Source organism: Brachyistius frenatus, unplaced genomic scaffold, assembly GCF_029030835.1.
Source record: "Brachyistius frenatus isolate BFR_SWC_R1_liver_20210118 unplaced genomic scaffold, ASM2903083v1 Contig_60, whole genome shotgun sequence".
In the NCBI taxonomy this organism is placed as follows: Eukaryota; Metazoa; Chordata; class Actinopteri; family Embiotocidae; genus Brachyistius; species Brachyistius frenatus.
In genome coordinates this window covers 1,441,159-1,466,317 of record NW_027210659.1, presented here as the reverse complement: position 1 = coordinate 1,466,317, position 25,159 = coordinate 1,441,159, and the positions used below count along the sequence as shown (strand labels likewise).

The 25,159-nt window shown below is 38.5% G+C and overlaps 1 protein-coding gene across 6 annotated transcripts; it reads left to right on the top strand.

Moving 5' to 3' along the window:
• The first annotated feature begins 3,653 nt into the window (after positions 1–3,653).
• On the top strand, positions 3,654–25,123 carry rufy3 (RUN and FYVE domain containing 3). Of its 6 annotated transcripts, none has more exons than XM_069705998.1 (19): positions 3,654–3,941; positions 11,451–11,624; positions 11,923–12,040; positions 12,227–12,328; positions 12,430–12,553; positions 14,095–14,159; positions 14,883–14,927; positions 15,094–15,159; positions 15,243–15,312; positions 15,468–15,557; positions 16,582–16,665; positions 16,989–17,156; positions 17,857–17,954; positions 19,119–19,238; positions 21,067–21,184; positions 21,295–21,380; positions 21,460–21,487; positions 21,642–21,719; positions 22,434–25,123. In XM_069705998.1, exons 1-19 carry the CDS (start codon positions 3,680–3,682, stop codon positions 22,575–22,577), a joined length of 2,040 nt encoding a protein of 679 aa, XP_069562099.1. In that variant the 5' UTR covers positions 3,654–3,679; the 3' UTR covers positions 22,578–25,123. The 6 variants fall into 6 exon arrangements, with proteins under 6 accessions (XP_069562099.1, XP_069562100.1, XP_069562103.1 ...); XM_069706000.1 differs by lacking the exon at positions 3,654–3,941 and adding an exon at positions 8,335–9,032; XM_069705999.1 differs by lacking the exon at positions 14,883–14,927.
• The last annotated feature ends 36 nt before the right edge of the window (positions 25,124–25,159 follow it).

Genomic DNA, 25,159 nt, shown 5'->3' with positions numbered 1-25,159 from the left:
AACAGAAGTGACAATCCTGAAGTGATGGATCAACGACCATCGAAGAGAAAAAAGGAAAGGTAAAAAACACTTTAGTTTTGATGAATTTCATGAGGATTTTGAATTGCTTTGAAATGCATTACACAACTTGATATATGGTGTGTAGAATGCACATTTTATAACACTGTCAGTTGAGTAGTGAAAAAGCCTTGATGTGTGCAGATGTTCTCATACAGCTGTGAGGTTTCTGTGTAATGTTGCAGAGCTCCTATGAGCCTCCTGCTGTGGCCTGCAAGGGACCTTGAAACCCTTATTGGCCGCAAACTACACAGAACTCACAAACACAGGAAGCACTTACTTTCAAGCCTTAATAATAACTTCTAAAAGTCTATAAATGTCAATTTATGTGTATCAGAACTGACGTCCCTATATATAAAACTAGATAGAAAGTCTATAGAGTCTATCTCCACCTGTAGCAGCTATAGTAACGTGCTGCTTACCAGTGTTATGTTGCTTTTGAAATGTAATAGTTAGTGATTACCAACCTTTTAAAAATGTAAGAAGTAATCTAACTATTTTAAAGACTGAGTTGAAGTAACATTTTGGTTACTTTTCAAATCACAAGTTATGAAGATCGCGAACGACAAGTTCTGACTAAAGTAAAAAGTTAAATCTTCCGTTAACCTTAAACCAAACCTACGTTCAGGTCCATACAGAGTGATGATAGTTCCATCAACACGGGGCTGTTCACAATTTTTCACACTTGTTTATGAATGACTCTTTTTCAGTACCTCTTATTCGACAACATCGCCAACCACTTCTGCTTAGTACAACCTGCATTTAATTGGCAGATGAGAGGCAGTGCAAAATTTAAAGAAGACAACCAATCAAAAACAACATGCCCAAATGTGACTCCATACTACTAAATGAATGAGAAAAGATGCAAAGCAACATAATGAATATAACCTTTTTATTCCAAAAAATATATTCATATATAAGTAGAGATTTGGAATCACCAATATTTTGAATAGTAACTGTAATTAAATTACATATTATTTCTTTGCAACTGTAACGGATTATAATTATGTTAATCTTGTAATTTAATTACTTAACTCCCAATACTGTTGCTTGCACACTGATTAATTACTAATCTTCAGTAGTAATAATCTAATGATGTCATATACAGTATTATATCAGTGACTAAATCAGTACTCTACTTTAATATTAAACTACATTTTGTACTTTTACTTCAGCAGTATTTTTCATGTGGATACTTCTAATGGAGCATTTTTACATTGCTGTGTTCTTACTTTTACTTACATGCAAATCTGAAAACGTTGTTCCAGTCTACAGCCATGCTTGGCTCTGTGAGGCTGTTGTTAAGCAGTGCACTGAACTAAATGCTAACATTAACATGCTGACAATGACAATGCTGCATATGTTTAGCAGGTGTCATGCTTACCAGGCTCACCATCTTAGTTATGCCTGTTAACATGGCTAATATTTGTTAATTACCACAAAGCACCAAGAACAGCTGAGGCTGGTGGTAATGTCATCAACAACAACTCATACAACTTCATGAACACAAGAATTTCATGACGATCCATCTAATAGTTCATTCATCTAAAGAGAAATTTCTCTCAAAACCATTGATGTCAAAGTCAAGAGATCACCAAAGTCAGTAGGCTATAGGAATCATCCACTGGTGACCATGAATGTCTTTCAGAGAAGTTTTAGAAATCCAGTCAGTTTTTGGGATATTTCAGTTTCTTCTAAGGTGGTTACAAGTTGTTTTGGGCTGCCCTGTATTTATAAAAGAGAAGGTACATTCATATACTATATACAGCAGCACAAACTGTTGGCATTCGTCTGTCAATCGACTGAGTTGATGTGGAAGTTGTATACTTTAAATCCTCACACAGAAATATCTGCACCTCTCAGGTTACTCTTCCTTCAGAAAATATGTGTACATTCAGGTTATTGCTTTACAAATATGGATTAAAAAAAAAAAGAAAGTGTTTTGTTTTCTGAGTTTTAATGCAAAGTCGTGCTGGTTTAACACTGGAGAAAGCTCCGGTTTTTTCCCCCTTGCACTGAAAGCTGAAGTACAACATTTAAGCATATCAGTTATTTTTAGGATTAAATACAAGTTGCTCCAAAAGTGTGAAACACATTTCAAACATTTAAATGGGAAACTGAAAATTTTGACTCTTTCACATCTGTGTTATTGGAGAAAGAAAGCACATGTAGTTTCCAAACTGTTAACTCCCTTCCTCTTAGAAGTTCTGCATCTCCTCCTATTGTTCATTTTGGGTCCTACATGCCTTCACTTTATTTGAATAATACAGGCCCACAGGTACAAACGACCAACCATTTTAAACCATATTGTAGCTTCTTTTTTTTTTTTCTTTTTTTTTTTTTTTTTTATCTGTTTTGATACATGATACTTTTTTTTTTTTTTTTTTTTTTTATCTTAAATTTGGGTTTAAACTGAATTAGAGAACTGTGTTCAGCATAAACATAGGTTTAACAACTCAGATTGTTTTTGTTTTTTTACATCTTTTCTTCTTGTTCCTACACAATAATGTTAATCATAAGTTAGAGCCCCATACAAAAATATTTAAAAAATTACATTGATGGTAGGCATTGATTTTGTATTCTGAATCTCACAAGAATTCACCAAGATCTCAGTATACTTATGATTATTCTTCTCCTGAAACCATTGAGACAACGACAAAGTTAGGAGGACTGACATCGACTAGTGTTGCATATACCTCTTACTCAGTCCACTCTTGTTGCTTATTCCTCCAGTTTGAGCTCATACATTTCTTTTCTATTCTTACATTATTCAAAATATTTTTACACTGCAGTTTCATACATATGTTGCATCATTTGTAATTGGCACCTCATATTCTTTAAAACACCATCTATAGCTATTTAATGTGGGACAAAACCTTCCTTCAAGGCGAATGAAATCATGTCTAATCTTATAAATCTGATATCATTGCTGTTACACGTCCATATTCATCATAGAGGCTATGAGTCTTTCGAAATTATTCCAAGCATTTTAAGTATTTCATAGCATTATGCTTACGAAATCATGTAAAATATATGTAGGCCGACATACAACTGTTGACCCCCAGTTGCTTATCAACGTGTGGTATTCAATAAAAAAAAGTAAGCTTTATCTTTGTATACTGTATTTAACTGTAGTTCATTGTAACGTTTTGCAAAGTTATTTCCATGTTTGAAGTGTCCTTTCAACACAGAAAGATATGCAGCATGTATAGTAGGCTACATCTGAGTCTTAGAAATGGAAGTCACAAGGGTTCCAGGCATTCGGTTTATATCGCAATGCATCATGGGGACATTCAGTACTTCAGTCAATGCTATGGTGTCTGCGAATAGCGACTCATCTCCCTTCACGTGCATGATCTCTGGTGACGTCAAAGGGATTACTGAATGGCTGACACAGCGCGTAAACTCTCGCGAAATTAGCAACACATTTGACCAAAATGCTAATACCCAGCTATTTCCGGGTCAGGGGGAGGCTGTGGAGGACAGGACGAAAGGCGGAAAGACTCCAGCAGAGATTTGGGGAGTAAAGTGACGGACGAGCCCGTCGATCCTTCTGCTCACCGTTAGCCACGCCTAGCTAGACTGACCGCGGTCACATGAAGACAATCTGACCGGAGGGAGGATGGCGGAGCGAGACACGCCGCCGGGAGGTCTGCCTCTGCAGTCATCTTCGGAGGGTTCACAAAGTTGTGAGAGACGACGTTCCTCCGATGAAAACGGTCACGTTGACAGTCCGGACGAGACGCTGTCTCCGACCTCGGTGATCTACTTCAAAGAGGCTCTGAACTCGTCCCACCTGAGGTTCGGGCAGACCGGCTCGCTGTCACCCACTCCGCCGCGACAGTATGACTTCAAGATTGAAAGAGTCGAGTCGAGGCGAAGAAGTAAGTGCCAGCCAACTTTAAAAACAACAAAACATTTAAATAAAAAGTCCATGTTTTCTAAGTAGCTCACATTAGCTTCCTAGTTGACTAAACATGTCAACCTTAAACGCGACAGTTTGCGTTGCTAGCTAACTTTGGACTGTCCCTCAACTAAACAAACACTTCCTCCCACCTTGATGCAAGAAAACAACACAATAGATAACAGATACTTGACTTTTGATTGTCATCCTCAAATTTATTTGGGAACATAGGCCAGCTATGACGTGTGTGTCGGTCAGTAAACGTGTCATCCAGGTGATTACTTCATACATTTGCCTGGCGAGTGGTTTCCCAGCGTGTCACGTGGTGTGTTGACAGACGTGAGTAAATTGCTTTGCAACGTCGCTGTTTGTTGTTGTATAGATTTAATCGCTGCTTTTGTTTAGTCCAGAGTTCACTTTGTGATCATAAATGTTATGTTCGTCACAGAGTTTCTCTCCGATTCATCCAAACACAAGTGCTCTATGAGAAGAGGATGCAGTCCTCTACCTTTGCTGTCCCTGTCAAACTTTTAGGCACGGAAACTCAAATCAAACGAGGATGCTTTCTAAAAGTCTGCAATAATAATAATAATAATTAGAATAAACTCTCTTTGTGTAGCACCTTCCATACAAGAAATGCAGCACAAAGTGCTTTACAGCAAGAGAATTACATTTTTCACATAAAAATAGACATTAAGGAGCATTTAAAGATATAGAAAAGAAATGAGACGCATAAGAACGGATCAAATACATGTGCAGATTTTTAACTTCAGTCTTACCAATCAGATAAAAAAAATTTGTATACAAATGTCTAGAAATATTTGACATTTCATGATATTTATTTCCAGATTGTTAAATAAATGCACGTGCACAGATTGCCAGATACACACAGATCAGGTTCTCTTATCACTCCACCCACGTAGCCATCCTGCGTTTACAACACCATTTTCAAAAAAGTTGGGACGTTGCGTACAATGTCAATAAAAACGGATTGTGATGATTTGCAAATCCTGTAAACCCATATTCAATTGAAAATAGAAAAAGACCACATATCAAATGTTGAAACAGAGAAATTGTATTTATTTTTTATTTTTTTTAAATATATAATCATTTTGAATTTGATCCAACACAAAAAAAAAATTGTGACAGGAGTACGTTTTACTCACTGTGTGCCATTCTTTTCAACAATAATCTGTAAATGTTGGAAAACTGAGGAGTCCCGTAGTAGTTTTGAAAGTGAAAGTTTGTCCCATTCTTGCCTGATATTGGATTTCAGTTGCCCTACAGTTCACGTTCCACCAAATGTTTTCAACGGGTGACACGTCTGGACTGCATGCAAGCCAATGGAGCACCCGGACTCTTCTGCTATGCAGCCATGCTGTTGTAATATTTGCAGAATTCAGTTTGGCAAGGCTTTACCTGAAAAAGACATTGTCTGAATGGCAGCATATGTTGGTCCAAAACCTGTTTATATTGTTCAGTCATTAATGGTGCCGTCCCAGATGTGCAAGCTCACCATGCATGTGCACTAATGTACCCTCATACCGTCACTAATGCTGGCTTTTGAACTGTGCACTGATAACAAGCTGGATGGTCCCTCCCTTCTTTTGCCCCAGAGAACTCTGCATCCATGGTTTCCCAAAGAATTCTCATTTTTGATTCGTCAGACCACAAGACAGTTTTACATTTTGCCTCAGTCTAACTTAAGTGACATTCAACTCAGAAAAGGTGGCAGCGTTTCTAGATCATATTTATTTATGGTTTCATCTTTTCATGAAAATGTTTTAACCAGCATTTGTGTATGCAGCGATGAACTGTGTTGTTCACAGTCAATGGTTTTCAAGAGTGTTCCTGAGCCTATGCAGCAATTTTGGTTTTCGGCCTTGTCCCTTGCAGACAGATATTTCTCCTGATTCTCTGAATCTTTTAATTATATTATGTAGCGTAGATGATGAAAAAAAAAATCCATATTTTTGTAGTTTTACATTGACAAACATTATTCCAAAATTGTAGCACTATTTGCCCCCACAGTCTTTGACAGAGTGGTGAACCCCTCCCCATCGTAACCACTGACTCTGTCTCCGTGGGATGCTCTTTTTATACGCAATCATGTTACTTACCTGTTGCTAGTTAATACAATTTTTTGTGAGATGTTTCACTGTATGTTTTTTTTAGCATTACGTACATTTTGCAGTCTTTTATTGCCCTTTTCCCAATTTCTTAAAATGTGACTGGCATCAAATTCGGAATTAGGATATATTTTTCATAAAACAATACAATTTCTCAGTATCAACATTTTATATGTTGACTTTAGTCGATTTTCAATTAAATATGGGTTTAAATGATTTGCAAATCATCATATTCTGTTGTTTTCCTAACATTTTACACAGCATCCCTACTTTTTTGGAAACTGGGTTGTAAGTGCTGGTGGAAACCCAGGACATCTGGACTTTCAAGGAATTCATGAGTCATTTTAAAGTGAGAAATACCCCTCAATTAGAACAAATAAATGTGTCAACCATAGGCTCTATATAGTAGCCAGTACGTGTAGCTTGCTAAATGTACCACGCAGTGGTTGCAGATTTATACTCTAAATATACATTCATCGGCTCCTGGGATTTGTTTGGGATTTGTGTCAAGTAAGCACCACTTCTTTTTTGGTTGAAATTTCTGTTTTGGATTAATTCTTTACTTTTTTTTACTTTAGCCATTTTGTCATTTCGGCCTCCGCCCATGTTGTTATTTAGTCCTAACCCTAAATCTATTGTATGGTTAGTTAGTTCTAGATTCTGAACAAAATTGTCAACATCTGCAGTGTGAAGTGGTATTTGGGAAATTTGGTTTGGTGGGTTGTGGTACATGGTCTAAAAAGTTTGGGAATCTTTGCTTTACCAAACCTGTCCACTGGTATTTAATTCAAGCCAATCAGTATGAGTACTTGTTGGCTGCTTTTCTCTGTTTTATATACATGTAAATTGAGTATCTTTTGGGTTCGGGCACTGTTGATCAGAGAATATGAGGAAACTGAATGTGACATTTGGCTCTGGGAATTTGTGGTGGGCATTTAAAACAACAAAAAAATTGACATTGTATTAACCTGATGATAATCGTATGTTACTATTTAAGAATATGTTGTAGCCTAATTGATACAAAATTTTGTGTCTGTTTCTACAGAGATAATTTGCTTCCATAGAAACAATAGCTTTGTTCTGTATTTTAGACAAAAAAAAATTCCGATATTTGTGAGCAAGCTGCACAATAAGTGAGAAACTTTACATTGTAATAATTAGTGCTCTCTGGTGAACACTACTTGGAAATGATGGCACACTTATCTTTGGTATTTCTGTATACCAATTTCTTGTTACCTTATGTCTGACTGATCTGTAATTAACAAATACTTGCTGATACAGTATCTCGATCCGGTTAGTTTATCAGTCCGTCTTAAGAAAGTAATCTGCAAATTCTTAATCTTGAAAATAATTATGATGAACACAAAATAATAGGGAGAGAACAAGCAGGCAACATACAACAAAAGTTTCCAGTTTTTACCAGATTGGTTGTGTTAACATGGTCAGTTTCTGGACCAGAGACGTTTGACGGAGAATAATTATATTTGATTTTTTTCAATAACATCTGCTAATAAGTTTGTCAAAAAGCTTCTATGATTATCTGAGTAGGTATTGACAGCCCCAGGGAGACCCACTCTTCAGTCCTTTTTAAACATTTATACATGAAGTGGTTTGAAATGCGACGGTGATAAATTTTTCGAAGTTAATCTGACTGTTGGAGCCTTGTGAAATGAACAGTCACTGCTCTTTTGAGTTGGTAATTTTTCACATTTATGACTGCTTTTAAGACGGTATCTTTTTTTTTGTTTTTTTCTTTCAAATTTGTCATGTGTTTATTTTTTCTTCTTCTTTGATTGCACAAAATGTCAAATATTCATCTGGTCTGGCTTTTAATTTTGTCAACATGTGCCCAGGCGTGTGCACTGTCCCAAAATTTTGCTGTTTATCTTTGTTTTCAGATTTTTGATGAGGTGTATAATTTTGGTAAACACTTATTTACATCCAGGACATTTGACCTTATTACCCTTCTTGCTTACCGCTGTTGCCGTTTTGCTGCCGTAGCCAGCTCAGTTCTTGCCTTGTCAAATACGAAGCCTCTGTTTCAGGTCAGGGGGGATGCTGGTGAGATGCTTAAGAGACAGATGAGTCTCCGCTGCATCATTAGCATTGGTTGGTTACTCCGGGGAGCCTCCTCCTTCTCCCCCCCCCTTTTTTTTTTTTCTTTTTTTTTGTTACGCATGCACCATCTGCTCACGTGACAATTGTGTTGCTGTACCCCAGCACGACTGTCAGCCATCTTGGTCAACACCCACCCAGCGCTTCCACTGCGGTGCACGGGCAGTCCAATCAGAGTGAACCGGCTCTAAGCTGACCGGAGGAGGGCTGTGATTTTTTTTTCAGCACGGTGCTCTGTTGCATTTCAAACCCCTTTGCACAAAAAGGGATAACAAGAGGTTGAAGAAGAGGAGGAGGAGGAGAAGGTGGAGGAGAGGGGGAGGGCAGCCCTTCTCGAGACGGCAGCGTATTTCACTCAGTTGTAGCAAGGAGGAGAGAAGGATGCAGGCATAAAGAGGAGGAAAAAGCAGCACCCTCGCTAACACCTGCTGAGTGCTGTGGGCCTTCCCCCCTCCCTCCGTCTCGGGCCTTTTGTTTTAGATGCTCTTTTCGTCCTTGTCGGATTTTTCCTCCTCTCTAAAAAACCTGTTATTTTTCTGGCCTATACTGGCTTCTGGAAACAAAAGCTGATACGCCTTTTTTTCCCCCTTTTTTTTCTTTTTTCTGTGCCTCGGTGGTGTTGGTTCTGCATCACATAAGCTGAGTCATCATGTCTGATCTAACGCCTCAGAGCGATACCCCGACTCTCAGCACAGACAAGATCACCCAGGCTGCCCGGGAGACTATTTATCTCTGCAACTTTCGCGTGTCTGTCGATGGCGAGTGGCTTTGCCTTCGCGAGCTCAACGACATCTCCCTCACCCCGGACCCAGAGCCGGCCCATGAAGGTAATGTGGCAGACGGTGTGATCTGTGTTAGGGTGTGGTGGTACACCAAGGGTTCCCCCCCTCCGCCCCCATATGCTGCTGGGTTTGACTCGGGTGAACTGTGGTAAACGTGTCGTGTTTTGAGCTGTGTCATGATGGTTTCAGGGAAGACAGTTCGATATGTCTCCTGAGCTCTGCACAGCAGGATGACGCTGCGTGTAAATAAGCTGGGGATTGGCAACAAAGCAAACCAGGAAGTGCTCGGTTTGTTGTGAGAATTTATTAGCTGGTAAATCAAGAATTTGATGGCCAATATTTGGTATCTTTTATTCTTAATTTTACAACATTTCACAGATACACAGCAAAAATCGGTTTATATGTTGATGATTGACACATTTTTTTGGTTTGTTTTTTTTACTCCAAACAAGACGGGATGCAACCTAATGCATATATTTAAATTTAGCAGTGAACACATACCTTGCCGTAAACAGATAATGCATATGTGCTGTATTTTGATGGCTTTAGATTTGATTACAAAGATAATATCTTCCTCCCCTCTTGCCACGCCTTCTTTTAGTACAGAGCTCGCTGATTGGCAGGTCCACTGTTTTTTCCTGAGGCGAAGGAAGCACTTCAGACCGCCTGTTCGTTGGCAAATACGACACTGCAGCACTTTAAGTTACACCACTGAAGAGTCCACTGTCATGATATTAGAGGATCATTAACAGACAATACAAAAAAAACAACAACAAAAAAGATTTTGTCATGTTGCCGTCATGTTATGATGAGATCTTTTGTTGTCAGCGATGCTCAGTATCACAGTTCTTATGTCTGATCATCTAGAATTTCAACAATCATTTAATTCCAGCTAATGTTGAGATTTTTTTTTTTTAATCTATCTGCAGTTAATCTGTTCACCTGAAATTGTGTTGAAGAAAACATTTAAATCAGGCACGTTGGTTGTCGGTGTCAAAGTACCTACCTGAAGTTAATGCACCTCACCATCTTTTCTTTATGCTGAATCGTCTCTGACATGTTTGGTTCTCCTCACACTGTCGGGCATTTTAAAACGAGGGAATACCATTTTTTTCTTCTTCTTAAGGGTAGTTAAAGCGATCTCACTTAGCAGGTCATCTGAATTCATTTCGACCTGAGTCCTCCCCATCACCTCCCTCCTGCCATTGCACAGACTTATTTTATCAGACAAATCATTTCCTGGTATGCAAGGCTTCTAAATGGGAAGAATAGTTGTTTTGTGTCTCAGAGATAATATTTGTCATGTTGCAGATTTATGATCTTGAGTTACCAAGAACTTTTTTTTTTAATGTTCTTTTATAACTGATTTTAGTTAACTGTAGAGTTTAGATGGGCACACGTGCACCACTGAATGTATAGTAATAACTTTTGTATGGCTCTGGGACATCCTTTCAAGGATTATATGGTTGACGATACCAAGAAATAATAGATTTTAAAAGGTCAAAAACAAGCACAGTTCATTGTATAGTACTGTAGGTATATTGAGCCTATATTGAATATTGAATAACCATTTTTCCTGCCTTTTTATTAAGAGTATTTGGGAAATGGGTTGATGAACATTTTGCATATTGACTTTTAAATGTAAGATATTATCATTACTGATCATCCTGTGTCAACTAATGTGTTACTTCTTTGATTTGGGCTGATTTAAATGTAAGGCTCAGATAATTGAATAGAACCAAAAAAGCAATATTAGTACTTCACCAGCTGAATATTTATGACTATTCGAGTATTTATTTGCTTGAATTGTGTTTCAAATTCCTATATTGAGGAAAGCTATATTGTTAAAGCCAGAGCCATTATTATGATCACCCACATGGAGATTTAAACAACTATAGTATCAACATACCAAATTTCAGTGATTTGTGGTTGGAAAGCAGATTTTCAGGCTTCATACCAAAGTCCAGTGATGCAAAATGAAAAGTCAAAACCGCATAGAACCGCAACTAAAAGCCTCTCATGGTTAAATGCTGACATAAATAATGAATTAGGCCCAGAACATTTTAAGTTTGGGCAAATTTTCATAGTTAAACCAAGGTTGTGGGGTGTTTGCACCAAAGTCAGTTTTAAGTTTCTTAACTGAAACCATTTTTTTTTATAAGAAAACAGAACTTTTCTTCTTTTTTTAACGAATTAAAAAAGGTTGTTGGTGATTCTTGATGTCATTATATACAACTGTTTAAAACAATGTTAAGTTTTGTCTTGTTGTGTACTTCTTTATCAAAACTCTTTAAGACTTTTACTTCCTGGAAAACTCCACACAGCACTGCTTTTTTTTTGTTTTGTTTTTTTGAGAAGTTCAGCTCCGGAGTCATTCGTGTCATTAGACCATGCGTCAGTACTATGAGAACTTTAAAGAGACCTTTGTGTGTTTCTTTTCTTCCCTTTTTTTTTTTTTTTTAGATCCCAAGGATCCCATTGCAATCGAAAGGCTTAACTTAATGAACATGGCCAAACTGAGCATCAAGGGCCTGATCGAGTCTGCTCTCAACCTCGGACGGACACTTGACTCTGACTATGCACCCCTTCAGCAGTTCTTTGTCGTCATGGAGCACTGTCTGAAACATGGATTGAAAAGTGTGTATAGCACAATTCTCAGTGTAAAACATTTGCATGTTTATCTCTTTCAATTCAGTCCTAGAATACATATAAAGTCTACAGTTTACATAAATGTGAAGAATGTTCAGTCATATTACTCGTGTGTGTATATATGTATATGTATATATATTCCAAACATCCAAGTAGATTTAAATGACCAATTTAAATCTCTGTGGCCAGTGTATATTTATCTCCTCTGTACAAGTATGATTACTAAGTGACCCAAATTCCTCAAAAAATAAATATATCAACACTGTTTGTGAATTTTTTTTTTTAGCTAAAAAGACCTTCCTGGGTCAGAACAAATCGTTCTGGGGGGCACTGGAGCTGGTGGAGAAACTGACGCCTGAAGCAGGAGAGATCACTGCCAGTGTAAAAGACCTGCCTGGCCTCAAGTGAGTCTGTTTTCCTTAAAGAAGGCACTTTCTGTAAGACTTCATCGATACCATTGGTTTATTTTAAGCCTTAAAAAATGCCATGACATGCTCCTTTAATCAAAGGTAATCACTGGCTGCCATTTGGAGCTCCTTTGCTTTAACTGGGCCTGTATTTAAAAGGACCTCTTCTATGTATGTTGCCAGAACTCCTCTAGGAAGAGGGCGTGCCTGGTTACGATTGGCCTTAATGCAGAAGAAGCTCTCTGACTACATGAAGACCATCATCAATAGAAAGGACCTGCTCAGGTGAGTCTGTCTCATATCGTGTTGAAGCCCACCGGCGTTTAGAATAAGGACACATTACAAATGTGTTTTCTGGTCTCATAACTCTCGTCTCTTTTCTGTAGCGAGTTTTATGAGCCAAACGCGTTGATGATGGAGGAGGAGGGCGCCGTCATCGCTGGGCTTCTCGTCGGACTAAACGTCATCGATGCCAATCTATGTATGAAGGGAGAGGACTTGGACTCGCAGGTATTTTTGTGACTTCGCTGTCACTTCGAGGATGCATGAAAGACCGAATTCAGACGGAGCCAATGTAGTCAGCAGAAATAAACACTTTAGTGTTCAGTTACTTTGATCAAGATTTTTGTTTTGTTTTACATTTCAAACATTTTTTAAGAATAAATGGTCTGCACTTATGAAGTACTTTATACCTCCGCTGTCCCAAAGCACTTTACAGTTTACTTCAAAGTTACCCACCAGTGGTAGTAGAGCTGCCAGACAAGGTGCTCACCGGTCATCGGGAGAAACTCGGGGTTCAGTGTCTTTCCACGTCGACATGTGGACAGGAGGTCTCGCCAAGATTATGATTAGTCGGCAGCCCACTGTCTTGAGCCTCAGCCGCCCAATTAGAAACAAAAGTAATGGGCCAGGGCTTGGGGATGACACTAGCATTGATACTTTGAGACCAAGTTGATACCAAAGTTTGCTAGTCAATACCAAAATTCTGAAAATATAATGACTTTCTATTATGTTAGGGGGATAAAAGAACAACCACTGATTCATACCCAATACCTTGTATTGGATCGATGTGCTGTTATTTTCTCTCTTCCTCCCCCCTTCACCCCAACCGGTCGAGGTAGATGGCCGACCACCTCTAACCCTGGTTCTATCAGAGGTTTCTTCCTGTTCAAAGGGAGTTTTCTCCTCCCAAGTGTTTGCTCACGTGGGAATTGTTCAATTGTTGGGCTCCTTTCTATCATATTGTAGTTGTTAGGATTTTACTATGTTAAGTGCCTTGAAATAAACTGCGCTGGGATTTTAGTGCTATGTGAATAAAATTGAATTGAATTGAATAAGTGTCTTTTCACAGTATCACTGTGAGGAAGCTGAGCAGGAGAGACGGACCATTTCAGATTTTTAGAGACAAAAAAAACTGATGAAAAAGTCACATAAAGCAAGAAAACTGGATGTGATATTGTTGTTTGTTTTAGATACTTGATGGCTTCATGCCACTGTATTTTGTGATAGTAATAGTTTTTCATGGTATTTATTACACCAGGGAAACTTTTTATGAACTTTTGTTGTTCATATTTCAGGCAGCTGGGCACTGCAGTCATGGTCTCATACATAGGCATAATTAATGGGGTTACAGTTATGACTTCAGAAGAAATGTTAGAAATTGTACAGACCGCTGAATAACATGACATCATTACCAGCAGTTATTGAGTTAGCACTGAATTTACAATTTGGAGAGACACAGAGGTAAAGACATTTTTATTTATTTATATTCTATCAGTTCTTCTTGACATTAAAATGCTCCACAGTAAAAAAAAAAAAAAAAAAAAACTTCTCAGGAATCTTCTCCATGTCAGTTTACAAATTGCAAATGAGGCCAGAATTGCCGGGAGGGTCAGCTTTATAAAACCTGTGTAGTACAGTGAAGTCAAACCTCTCGTCATCAAACTTCTTGTACCTTTGGTAATGTTTTTTTTAATTTATTTATTTTTTTGCAAAAGAATGTGGCTTATGTCGTCATTGATTATCCTTTCCTCATTGAATTGCATCTGCAGGTCGGAGTCATTGATTTCTCAATGTATCTCAAAGATGGTGGACACAGTAGTAAGAGTGCAGAAGGGTGAGTGCTGTTTCCTGATCCGTAACCACGGTGAGCAGTAGATCCTGTTCAGTCAGCAGTCTGGACCTTCAGTAGGAGGGAATTGTTTGTTTTTCAATCTTTGATTTTTGATTTTTATTTGTTTCTAGGTCATTATGTCAGCTTTATTTCTAGCACCTGATCTTAAGTCATGATCTACTTTCACAGACTGGCTATCAAGTTTAATGTTTGCAGGATTATTGGTATTAATGATTTGGTAACTTATTGTTTGACTGTTAAGTATCAGACCCAGAAAATAGAAGTGGAATGACAAGAAGATTTTTTTATTATGTATTTGTTTTTCTGTTAATTTTGAGAGTAAGAAACAGGAAAGGAAAAAACATTGGATAAAAATTGTCAATTAATCTGAAGCTAATTATTTACCAGATTAAATGTTTTCTCTACAAATCGTCAAGAAACTGTTAAAATATAATAAAACAAAGATATTCGCTAAAATGTTCAGAAAAATTGAAAAAAGAAAATTCTACCATTTAATACGCTTGAACTGGCCACATTTTGTAGTGTTTTAGTTTGAAATCCAATTTAAACTATCATCAAAACAGTTGCTTATTCATTTTCCATAACCCAACTAATGGATTAATCAGATAATCATTTACGTCTTCTCGTATAAAACAAACTAGGATTTCAAAATGTTTCAACAATTTTGTGTAAACCAAAAGTCTGTGTTTTCATGTGCTTTGCCAGTGACTTTAGAAAAACTCCAAGAGATGAGAATAGAATCACTTTGAGGTATCTATTCTAATGTTTCACACGCAATTATGAAAGTGACAGAAAACATGACACAATATTCAAGGAGGCTCAAAATAAAGGTTGAAAGAACTGCTGATTGAATTTCTTCCATATTTGTTCGAACCACAGTTGTGAAGTGTTAACAAGGCATTTCTCTTTCTTTCAGCGACGGTCAGATCACAGCGATTCTGGATCAGAAGAACTACGTGGAGGAGCTGAACAGACATTTAAGGTTTGTCGGGTTGATCAAGTCGCTTCGCTCTGCACATTTTGGAGCTTGTTTGACTCATGATTTCTTTCTCTCTGTTTTTGTAGTGCATCAGTAAACAACCTCCAGGCTAAGGTGGACGCTCTGGAGAAGTCCAACACAAAGCTGACAGAAGAGGTGAGTCTGACACAGGCTCAACTTCAAAATAGTGTTTCATTTCCCTCTGGACTGTTTTTGTCGAAAAAAAGAAATGGCAGCCTTCCTGCTTCTCAGCACAGCTGCAGGTTACTTTGTGTTTGCTGAGCTGTTTTGTTTGACTTCCGTCTCCACAGCTCGCAGTGGCAAATAACAGGATCATCACTTTACAAGAAGACGTGGAGATGGTAAAGGAAGAGAGCTCGTATCAGATGGAGTCCAGGAAGGTGAACACGTCATCGCTTTATTCATTTGTATTTCCTTTTCTCATGATTCATATGCAGAACAACTCTCTACACTCTCACATTGGTTTTTGTTTTTGGTTTTTTTTTAATTATAAATGGGATTCGGACAAACAATTTAGACACAATTAAAAACAGGCACTGTGCCGATTGATCTATCAATCTTTTTAAAAACAATTTAGGGACACAGTTCTTTGGAGCATTTGCTTTAGTAGATTGATTTTTAATTAACCTAAATGACGTCACTTGGCACTGCTTTTTCTAATGAGGCCTGTAAACACATTGGTTTGTTAGTTTGCTGGTTTCCCACTCACAACATGAAAAAGCACACTCTCCCGGATCCCATTGTGACTAATTGTGACTGGTGTTCATAATGTGTCACTTCAGAACCAATCAGCATCTCTACCTCTCCCGCTGACTCTCATTGTCCCCCCATTAAAAACATCACTGCATCATTTTCAACTTTTACTCCCATTGTGGGCTTCCCAACTCACAAGAAGAAATAATCATCTTATGATACTCGTCTATAAAGCTCTACTGTGACAGTTGTCAAACTACATCACACCTTTTTAACATTATACCATGTAACTACAGCACCAAAACCATTAGTTACTTAACCTCGGATCTTCCTAATGAACCTACAAAGTTCAGCAGAACTGGTTTTAGTTCCCTTTTACGCATCTTTATTCCCCTTTAATTGGAATGACCTGCAAAATGAGCCTTTATACTTCTTTAAGTTATTCAAAACTTTATTATTTGAAGGTTTTTTTTGTGACTCATGTAATTGCTTTCATTGATTTGTCCCTAGTTCTGTCATTACAAATGTTTTCCTGTTCTCTCTTGAAAAAGAGATCTCGATCTTAGTGAGACAAGTCCATTTAATCAATTTGGTAATCATCGCGCAGACTCAGGACTTAACACACAGCAAAACAATATTTAACTCTCCAGTTGAATATTTATGATCACACAGTACATCTGTAACCAAATGCAAACGTTCTGTTTCCTTCAGGCATCAAGAAGTGAGCAAGGAGCAGAGGGACAGGTGCTCGGTGAAACACGCAAGCAGCTCAAAGAGGAAACTTTGCTCCGATTGGTGCGTCTCAGGTTCCTAACAGTGGATGTAGAGCTTTATAAAACTACCACTTTGATAGTGTTTCAAATGATATGGTACATGCCGTCATAGTTTATATTTGGTGTGGTCATAGAAAAAAATCATTTGGAGTCAGTGATCCTGGCATACTGCACATGCAGTAATACGTACTGTCTTTTTTTTTTATAGAGACATGTACACTTTAATCTCGACTTCCCGACTGTAACAACCAAAATCGATATTCTTTTCATTGACCAAACCTCAACGTAAATGTCTTCTGTTTCTGGGAGTGTGATATCTAAAAATGGAAGCTGATTTCCATACAGGATGTGGAGAAGGAGCTGGAGGTGCAGATCGGGATGAAGCAGGAGATGGAGCTGTCCATGAAGATGCTGGAGAAAGACATCTGCGAGAAGCAGGACGCTCTGGTGGAACTCAGACAGCAGCTGGAAGACCTGCGAAGCATCAACCAGCAGCTCAGCCACAAGTCTCAGGTGAGGCCTGGATTTCTGCCGCTAACCTGCTACCGACCTGTTTATGACCAATGCATGACATTAGAAGAGCTGCATCCACTTTTCTCTTTCAAAGGTTTTAGTTCTTAAGGTTTTTTTTCCCACTACTGCCTTTGCATGAAATATTAAAACATCACATTCCAGGCAGCTATTGAAGTTTTTTTTACGAAAATAAAGTACTGTCAGTGGTAGTGACTGATTTATGTGGCATATTGTTTAAAGACAGAAAAAAAGAGGACAGATAAATGGTATAATTGAAATCAGTAACTTTGTTTAGGAGGGAAAGTTTTGCTTGCTTCTTTTTGTTTGTTTGTGTGTGCGTATGTGTACCAACAAATTCATCCACATCTGTTGGCAACTTTTGCTAGCTGAGCTTCAGGTGACTGTAAAACTGCTGGAAAAGTCAAGCAGGACTTTTCTTTTTTTATATATTACGTTCTGTCCAAAAGGGACTTCAATAGGAAGCATTTAGAGTTTCAATAATCTGATTAGGAGCGCCTGTTCAAAACATCGGAGGCAGAAGGAGCTCATCACACCACAAACACTCCTCTGATCCCTGATCTAGTTCAAAGCACTCGTTCAAATCTGTTCCTATAGTTGTTGTTTTTTACACACATCTGTGTAGTTATTGTCTCCCGTTGAGGAAGGACATCAGCTGACTAACATGGATCATCTTCCTCAGACCGCCGATGTCAGCTCTAAACAGAAGAGTGAAGTCATCTCTCGCCTGGAGGAGAAAATCAACCAGATGTCGGGGACCGTGAAACAGCTGGAGAACAGGTGAGGAAAGTCTATTACAGCATGATATGTATTTCGGTATTTACAGCAGAGAAACTCTTACCTACACAAACCTCTTAATGTCATGTATTTTTTTTTTCTCTCTCCACCTCCATTGTTTTATTCCACTATTTTTCATCTTTTGTGTCGATTTAATTTAATTTTGTTTGGTTTTTAAATCTCTCAATCAGTGAGAAACATTTGGTGAAGCAGGCCAGAAACCTAAACTCAGCAGCAGGGAAGCTGCTGCAGCTGTAGCGCCCCCCCAACCCCACCCGCTTTCAGAAATCTGAATACAACATACATCTCTGCCTAATATAGAAATAACCAAATTAGGATGTTATGTTTTCTGTATGACGCTCCTTTGTTGTTGAAAATAAATATCATCTTCCCACAACCTCTCCTGCAGTGGCTCTCCAGCTTTAGCGTGCACAGGAATCCGTCCTTTTAGCAGCCCTTAATCCTTTTGTTCTCCGACAGATGTGTTCACCACATCAGATTTATACTTTCATTTCATTATTTCAAACTACCCCATTAATGCTTTTTTTTGGCAAAGGTAAGGGAAGAAAAACGGCATGATGTCTGAAAGTCCACTGTGGACGGTTTCAAGATCTAAAGGACTTTTGATTAACGCGCCAACAAACCTGGATATTTGGGAGGGAGCAGACCTGCTGCAGTTTTATCCTGAAGAATTTGGCCCCTACCAGAGACTGTGCTTGAATATTTTCAACCCACAGATACTGAGAGAATTAAAAAAAAAAAAAAAAAGAGTAAATCTGAGCTGATGTTTAGGGACCAATATTCAAGGGGTTTGTTGTCATTTGGTAATCCATATTCAAGGGTCAAAGGCCACGTTAGGAGCAAGGTCAAGTGAGCAGAAAAAGGGCAAAATTAATTTATTAATTTTGAATTGTATGTGACCATAACGTTGGTGTAAACTGTAGTAATCATTAGGCTAATAAAACAAATAAACAAACACCACCTGCTTCATCTTCTTTTGGCTAAAGTTTCTCTGTTGTCTTTGTTGGGTTTCAGTCTTTAGACTCTTTATCATATTTGTGTTTGTATCATTTTAGTTTCAGTTAACATCTCGTCCCCCGTCGTGTTTTTCTTCATAGAGTCTTTCGTTTTACCATAAGTTTCTGTTAACCCGCTCACCCCAACCAGATGCAAACAGGCTGACAGAGAGAGGGATCTGGCTCTGGAGGCGAACCGGCTCTTCAAACAGGAGTTCGGAGACAAAATCGAGAGTCTGCAGGTGGAGGTGGAGCTGCTGAGGGCACACAGGTAAAAAGAGATTCTATCGTTTTGTTATGATTAATACATTCCACCGTGATATTTCATTCCCCTGTTCCTTTGTTCACATTAATGAACCGCACTGTTGCACTGGATGACAGGTTCCTTCAGTACCATCAACACACTGTAGTTTATTTGGACTCGATCCCACATCATCCTGCTGCCAGAAATAGTTGTTGACTTTTAGATGTTGAAGGAAATTGTTCAGCCTTTAACAAAAGGAAATCGACTGTGAGTTTGTGGTTGAGTGGACTGACAGGATGAGAAAATCACAGTATCGAAAGATAAACGCAAGTTTTTTGGTTTTAATCAATGTATGTTTATTGATGAGAAAGAATTACAGACCGTATATGATGGATATTAATTTACCATATCAATAACAAAGGTGGTAAACAACGGTGTTAATTGCATACGAAAGAAATAAACACATACATTTTGAAAAAGGAACTAAATGTTCAGTCAGTCTTCTGCCTTTACATATTTTCCACAACTTAGCAGTTGAAGGGGGGCTGTGCCTCAGACGGTAGAGTGGGTTGCACGCTTATCGGAAGGTTGGTGGTTCGATCCCCAGCTCCTCCTGTCCACATGCCTAAGTGTCCTTGAGCAAGACACTGAACCCTAAGTTGCTCCTGATGGTGTACCATCGCTGTGTGAATGTTCTCCTGATGGCAGCACCCTGCATGGTGATCTGTCTCGTTAGTGGGTGAATGGGTGAATGGAAAACCATGTTAAAGCACCTTGAGACCAAAAGGTGATAAAGCACTATACAAGTACAGACCATTTACCATTACCATTAGAAGTGGAAATGATTCTGTGTAGCGTAACATATTCTCTGATTGTTTGGATCCGTGTCCAGCTGTTGGCGGTGAATAGTCTTTCTATTTAGATAGAAATAAGTTGCTGATTAAGTGTGGCCTTGATTTCTGAGTCAATCTCCAGCAGCGTGACCTGATTCACACAGTCGCCTTCCCAACAGTTTATGTTGAGACGTGTCTGCTACTTGGAACTCCAGGAAGTATTGATGCAGCTCTAATCGGATTTCTGCGGCTGGTAACACTAATGAACTTCTTCTCTGGATCAAGAGTAATTTTAGGTCTCATGAGAGCAGTTTTTTTTTAACTGGACGACAAAAGAGTCTTGCCATTTTCTGGACTGACTGACCTTCATGTCTTGAAGTACAGCAGTGTACTACTGTTGTTGAGCAGTTCTGCCATAATAAGGATTTCCATGGTAACTGAATTGGGCGGTTTGCAGTATACCATCACTACAGATGGTCTCATCAAGGGAGGAGACAACTCTGAGTTCCCTTCTGACAGATCTCAACTGCTGAGTGAAAACCATTCCAGGTGACGACCACGTGAAGCTGGTTAAGATGATAAAAATAGGGTGCAAAGCTGTCATCAAGGCAAACAGTGAATACTTTGAAGAGTCTAAAATATGAAACATATTTTGCTTTGTTTACACTTTTTTTTCTTACTCCATAATTCCTGTCATTTCATAGTGTCTTCAGAAAAAATAAAGACAGCTTGGACTGGTACTGTGCATTTACAAATATAACTTTAAACTTTAAAACTTTAATCTGTGACAATGTCAACATCTCCGTTGTTGGGCAGTGTAGTGCTTTTAGTAGGAAATAAAACCATCCTTCAGCGTAAGTTAATATCAGACCAAATGTTAACTGCTTAGTTTATAAGCAATCTTAAATCATTTAAGAATTTTACATCCCTTTTTTTTTTTTTTTTAAGAAACAGAGCACCATTGCTGCCACATTATCAGTCGGCTTCCTTTCCTTCATCCTCGGTTGATCTTGTTGTTTCAGGTCTAATCTGGAGCAGGAGCTGAGAAGAGAGCGGAGGAGCGAACATCACCTCGGCGCTGCTTCCAGACAGTGCAGCACTCCGCAGAGAGAGAGGAGACACCCGGACAACCCGCCAAAAGTAAGTCTACGCTCATATTCATGCGAAAGGACGCAGACCCGACGGCTTCATCCTCCCTGACTGTGTATTTTTTTGTTTTTGTATTTTTTTTTTTTTTTTTTTACCTCCAGTATTTTCCAGAATCCCCATCAGTCAAAAGGGAGGATGAACAGTTACCGAGTGGACAGGAGGACAAAACCAGTCTGAGCTCCAGCTTGTAAGTAGTCAGTTTTAGAAAAATATGTATGTTCTGGAAAATCATTTCCTTTCTAATGACTCATCTCACTTCTTTTAAGGTCCTTGTCACATCATGAGGATGAGCAGGTGAGCTTTTACCTTGACATTTTTGTTTTTCTTGTACATTAAAAAGCCAAGTTTTTTCTGTGAAAAAAAGCTGTCAATGATATATAGTACCAGTATTGAGGTACAAATATCCAGATGTTTATTAAATTGATTTATTAATTATTTCTTTCTTCAGGATGAGTCGTTCCTGGAGATCAGTCAGCCTTCGATGTGTACGATGTGTGAACAGAACGACTCTCTCCTGAAGACAAAGGTACAAATCATGGAGGATAATTCTTACTGCACAAATTGACAAAAAAATAAATTGGAAAATAAAATCCAATTACAGGAAATTTCCAATTCCCCAACTCCTTTTTCAGAAACAATGGCGACATGTTTGTAGTTTGCAGTCAGAGAAGGAGAAATGTTAGTGATGGTGTTCAACAAGGCAGCAAGAAGAAAACTGCCTCACGACTTCATGTAAATTATCTCTGTAATAGGACACAATAAAAAGATTCAGAGAAAAAAGGCAACAGCTGAAGAAATAAGACATTTATTAAAGGTGTAATTTGTCAAAATTATATTGCATCTTTTAATAGCTGATAGTGAGTCGCTGTGGCGTCCAGACAGTCTGCCATCAGTTCAGTGTCACGCTAAAATCTGTGACTGACAGGGTTGGTTTTGCTTTAGACGTGAGGAAGGAGGATAAGAATATCAAAATATCTGAATGAAGGTAACAGAATGTGATGGATATTATCTTTTTTTTTTTTGTTTTTTTTTTTATGTAACCATAAATAACAGTTTTGAGAGCAAATGTTTTCCACTGGAATCAAAAAAAATCAAGCTTGTAAGTAAACATACATGAACCTAGAGTAAAAGGATTTCGATTGCTAAGTCGGAACTTCCACTTGCAGAAATGTATGAATGTGTCAGCGGAGGATGTCCAGCTGTGGTTTTCTTTCACGCTGCCTGTTTTTCTCTCCTCTAGAGACAGTGTAAGAACTGCAGCGGCGTTTTCTGTGAGAGCTGCGTGTCCAACGAGCTGCCGTTACCTTCCTCCATTCTACCGGAGATGGTGTGCAGCGCCTGCTACTCGCAGTTACTCCAACAATACGCTTCAACGCCAACATGACACAGAGATCGCACCAGGGGCGCTGCCAAAAAAAAATAAAACACTTTTTGACTTCCTGACTAGTAAGTTGATAAAAGATCTTTCAAGTCCTGAACTCTGTGGGATATTTTAATTACTTTGAGTCAGCAGTATCCAAATACATGCCACGTAGACCCATGTGTATGCAGGTTTTCTCTACAGTTAAATTCCACTGAAGCCATTTATCTTCCTTTTCTGGTTCACGGTGTGTTTATTGGTAAATTTGGCTGCCGTGGTCATTTTTAGATGAAAACCTGCACTCGCTGGATTTATGTAGAAAGACAACTTGAATCATCTCATCCATGGAAGCATTTAAAAACTGACTCTCAGTTTTAAAAGATAAAAAAGGAAAAACTGGACTTCTTTTGTCAGTATTTTGAATCTGCTGTGTTCCTTCACAGATCTGGAAACGATCTGTATGTAGTGATGAATAATTTCAATAAGATTTACGCATGAATTTTCACGCTTTTGTGCTAAATCATCACAAACGCTTTTGACCAAATAAATGTTAAACCTCAATATTTTGGTAAATACTATATGTAAAAAGCTTTTTACAGAATGTATTTGAAAAAAAAAAAGGGTCAGAAAAATTTATTTATTTCGATCCGTTAAGTTCGTAAAATTGTAATGCAGAATTTGAGACCTGGAAAAGACAAATACTTAAGTTATATCACAATGATATGAAAAGCAAATCTTAAAAAACAAAAACCGCCGCAAGCTGAACACGCACGCCGAACAGCCGCAACATTAAAACCAGTGACAAGTGATTACCTCGTTGAAATGGCACCTGTTATATACTAGGTAGCAATTGAACGGTCAGGTCTTGAAGTTGATGTGTTGGAAGGAGTTTCAATTGACCAAGCAGAAGGACCGCAGTGACTTTGACTAGGGCCAAAGTGTGATGGCTAGACGGGTTGGTCCGAGTGTTTCCAGAACAGCAGGACGTTTGGGGCGGGGTGGTTGTCGCCGACCAAAAGTGGTTCAAGGAAGGACGACGGGTGAATCGCTGACGGGGTCACATACACCGATGGGGAGCGAAGGCCGGCTCGTGTGGTCCGATCCCCCAGAAGAGATACATGTCGCACAGATTGCTGGAAATCTTAATGCGGGCTAGGATAAAAACAAAAAATGTAAAAAGTGAGAGAACACACACATTTACACTTACACGATGTTGACTCGGCCTCCAAAAGATCTCAGTCCGACGGGTCAGAGCAGTTTCTGGGTTACTCGAAGGACCTGCGCAATATTAGGCAGTTGTTTTTTTTAATGTTGTGGCTGATCTGTGTCTATGTATATACTTAAGTCTTTTATCGCAATATTGCTATCAATATGTGATGGATGTATTATCTAGCTTTGTTATCAGTTGGACTGCAGAAGTGGACAGAACGGTTCAACAGTTTGGAAAATACATTTATTGGCTTTCTCGCAGAGAGTTTAGATGAAAAGATTGGCACCACGCTCGTGTGTGTATGCTGGGGTATGATGCTACAGATAGTTTAGCTGAGCATAAAGACTGGAAACAGGCAAAACAGCTAGAGCCTGGCTTTGATTACAGGTAACAAAATCCAACCTCTAAATCTGCATGATTAACGTGCTGTATGTTATTTATTACATGCAAAAAAATCAACATGCAAGTGAAGTGTAAATTCCAAAACGGTTAGGGTTGTTATGTACTTGGGTTAGCGAGCTAATCTCAGGTTTAACCCTGGATTTTTTTTTTAGGGTCAAGACATTTTTTTACATAAGAGATAGAGATTCCATTTCCTGCTGCTTTTGTAAAAGCGATAAAATCCTACAACGGAGAGACTGACGCACTAAAGCGTTTTACTTGTCGTACTATGAAAGCAAGTCAACTTACTGCTTTGAATTACATCTAAATATATTTCTTATTTGCTCCTCGGCCCGGTTGCACCTGAAAGAATAAAAATGTCATAAGAACATACATCACAATATAGTCTATGACTAGGCGCATGGAACAAATTACAGTATAACGTGTTCATTTTTGTGCTTTGTAATGGCTGGTTGGTGGATTTTTTTTTTTTAAATTTTTTTACAGATTTCGGCTGACTGTTTCCCCGTCTTTGTGCTAAACTTAGATCGTAAGCTAACGAGTCTGGAGAAAGCAAAAAACAAAACAAATTCAATGAGGCTGTTCCTTTAAAGCTGTAATATTTTCGCTGTTGTGTCTTACATCATTTAGAAGTGGCATTAACAAAAAGGCTTTAAACTGTAAAGTCATCTCCTGTTGACAATTAATATTTAGTCCTATCAGAGGCTGGTTTACTATAAACGGTGTAGAAATGAAATGATAAATCCAACACCCAGACGTATAGATTGTAAGTTTTGCTCTCTGATCTCAACATAGTACAGCACATTGAAACAGATCTCTGGGTGGTTTGAAGTGGGCGTATCAGTGCATGTTTACAACTGCTGTTTCTGTGTAGTTAATCCTTCAGTCTTGTTTCAACTAATTAACATGTGGGATGGAACTGCTTCTTAGATCAACAATAAACTTTTATCAAATCTTACCCGTGTACGACTCTCGACTATTTGCATCTTGTGCA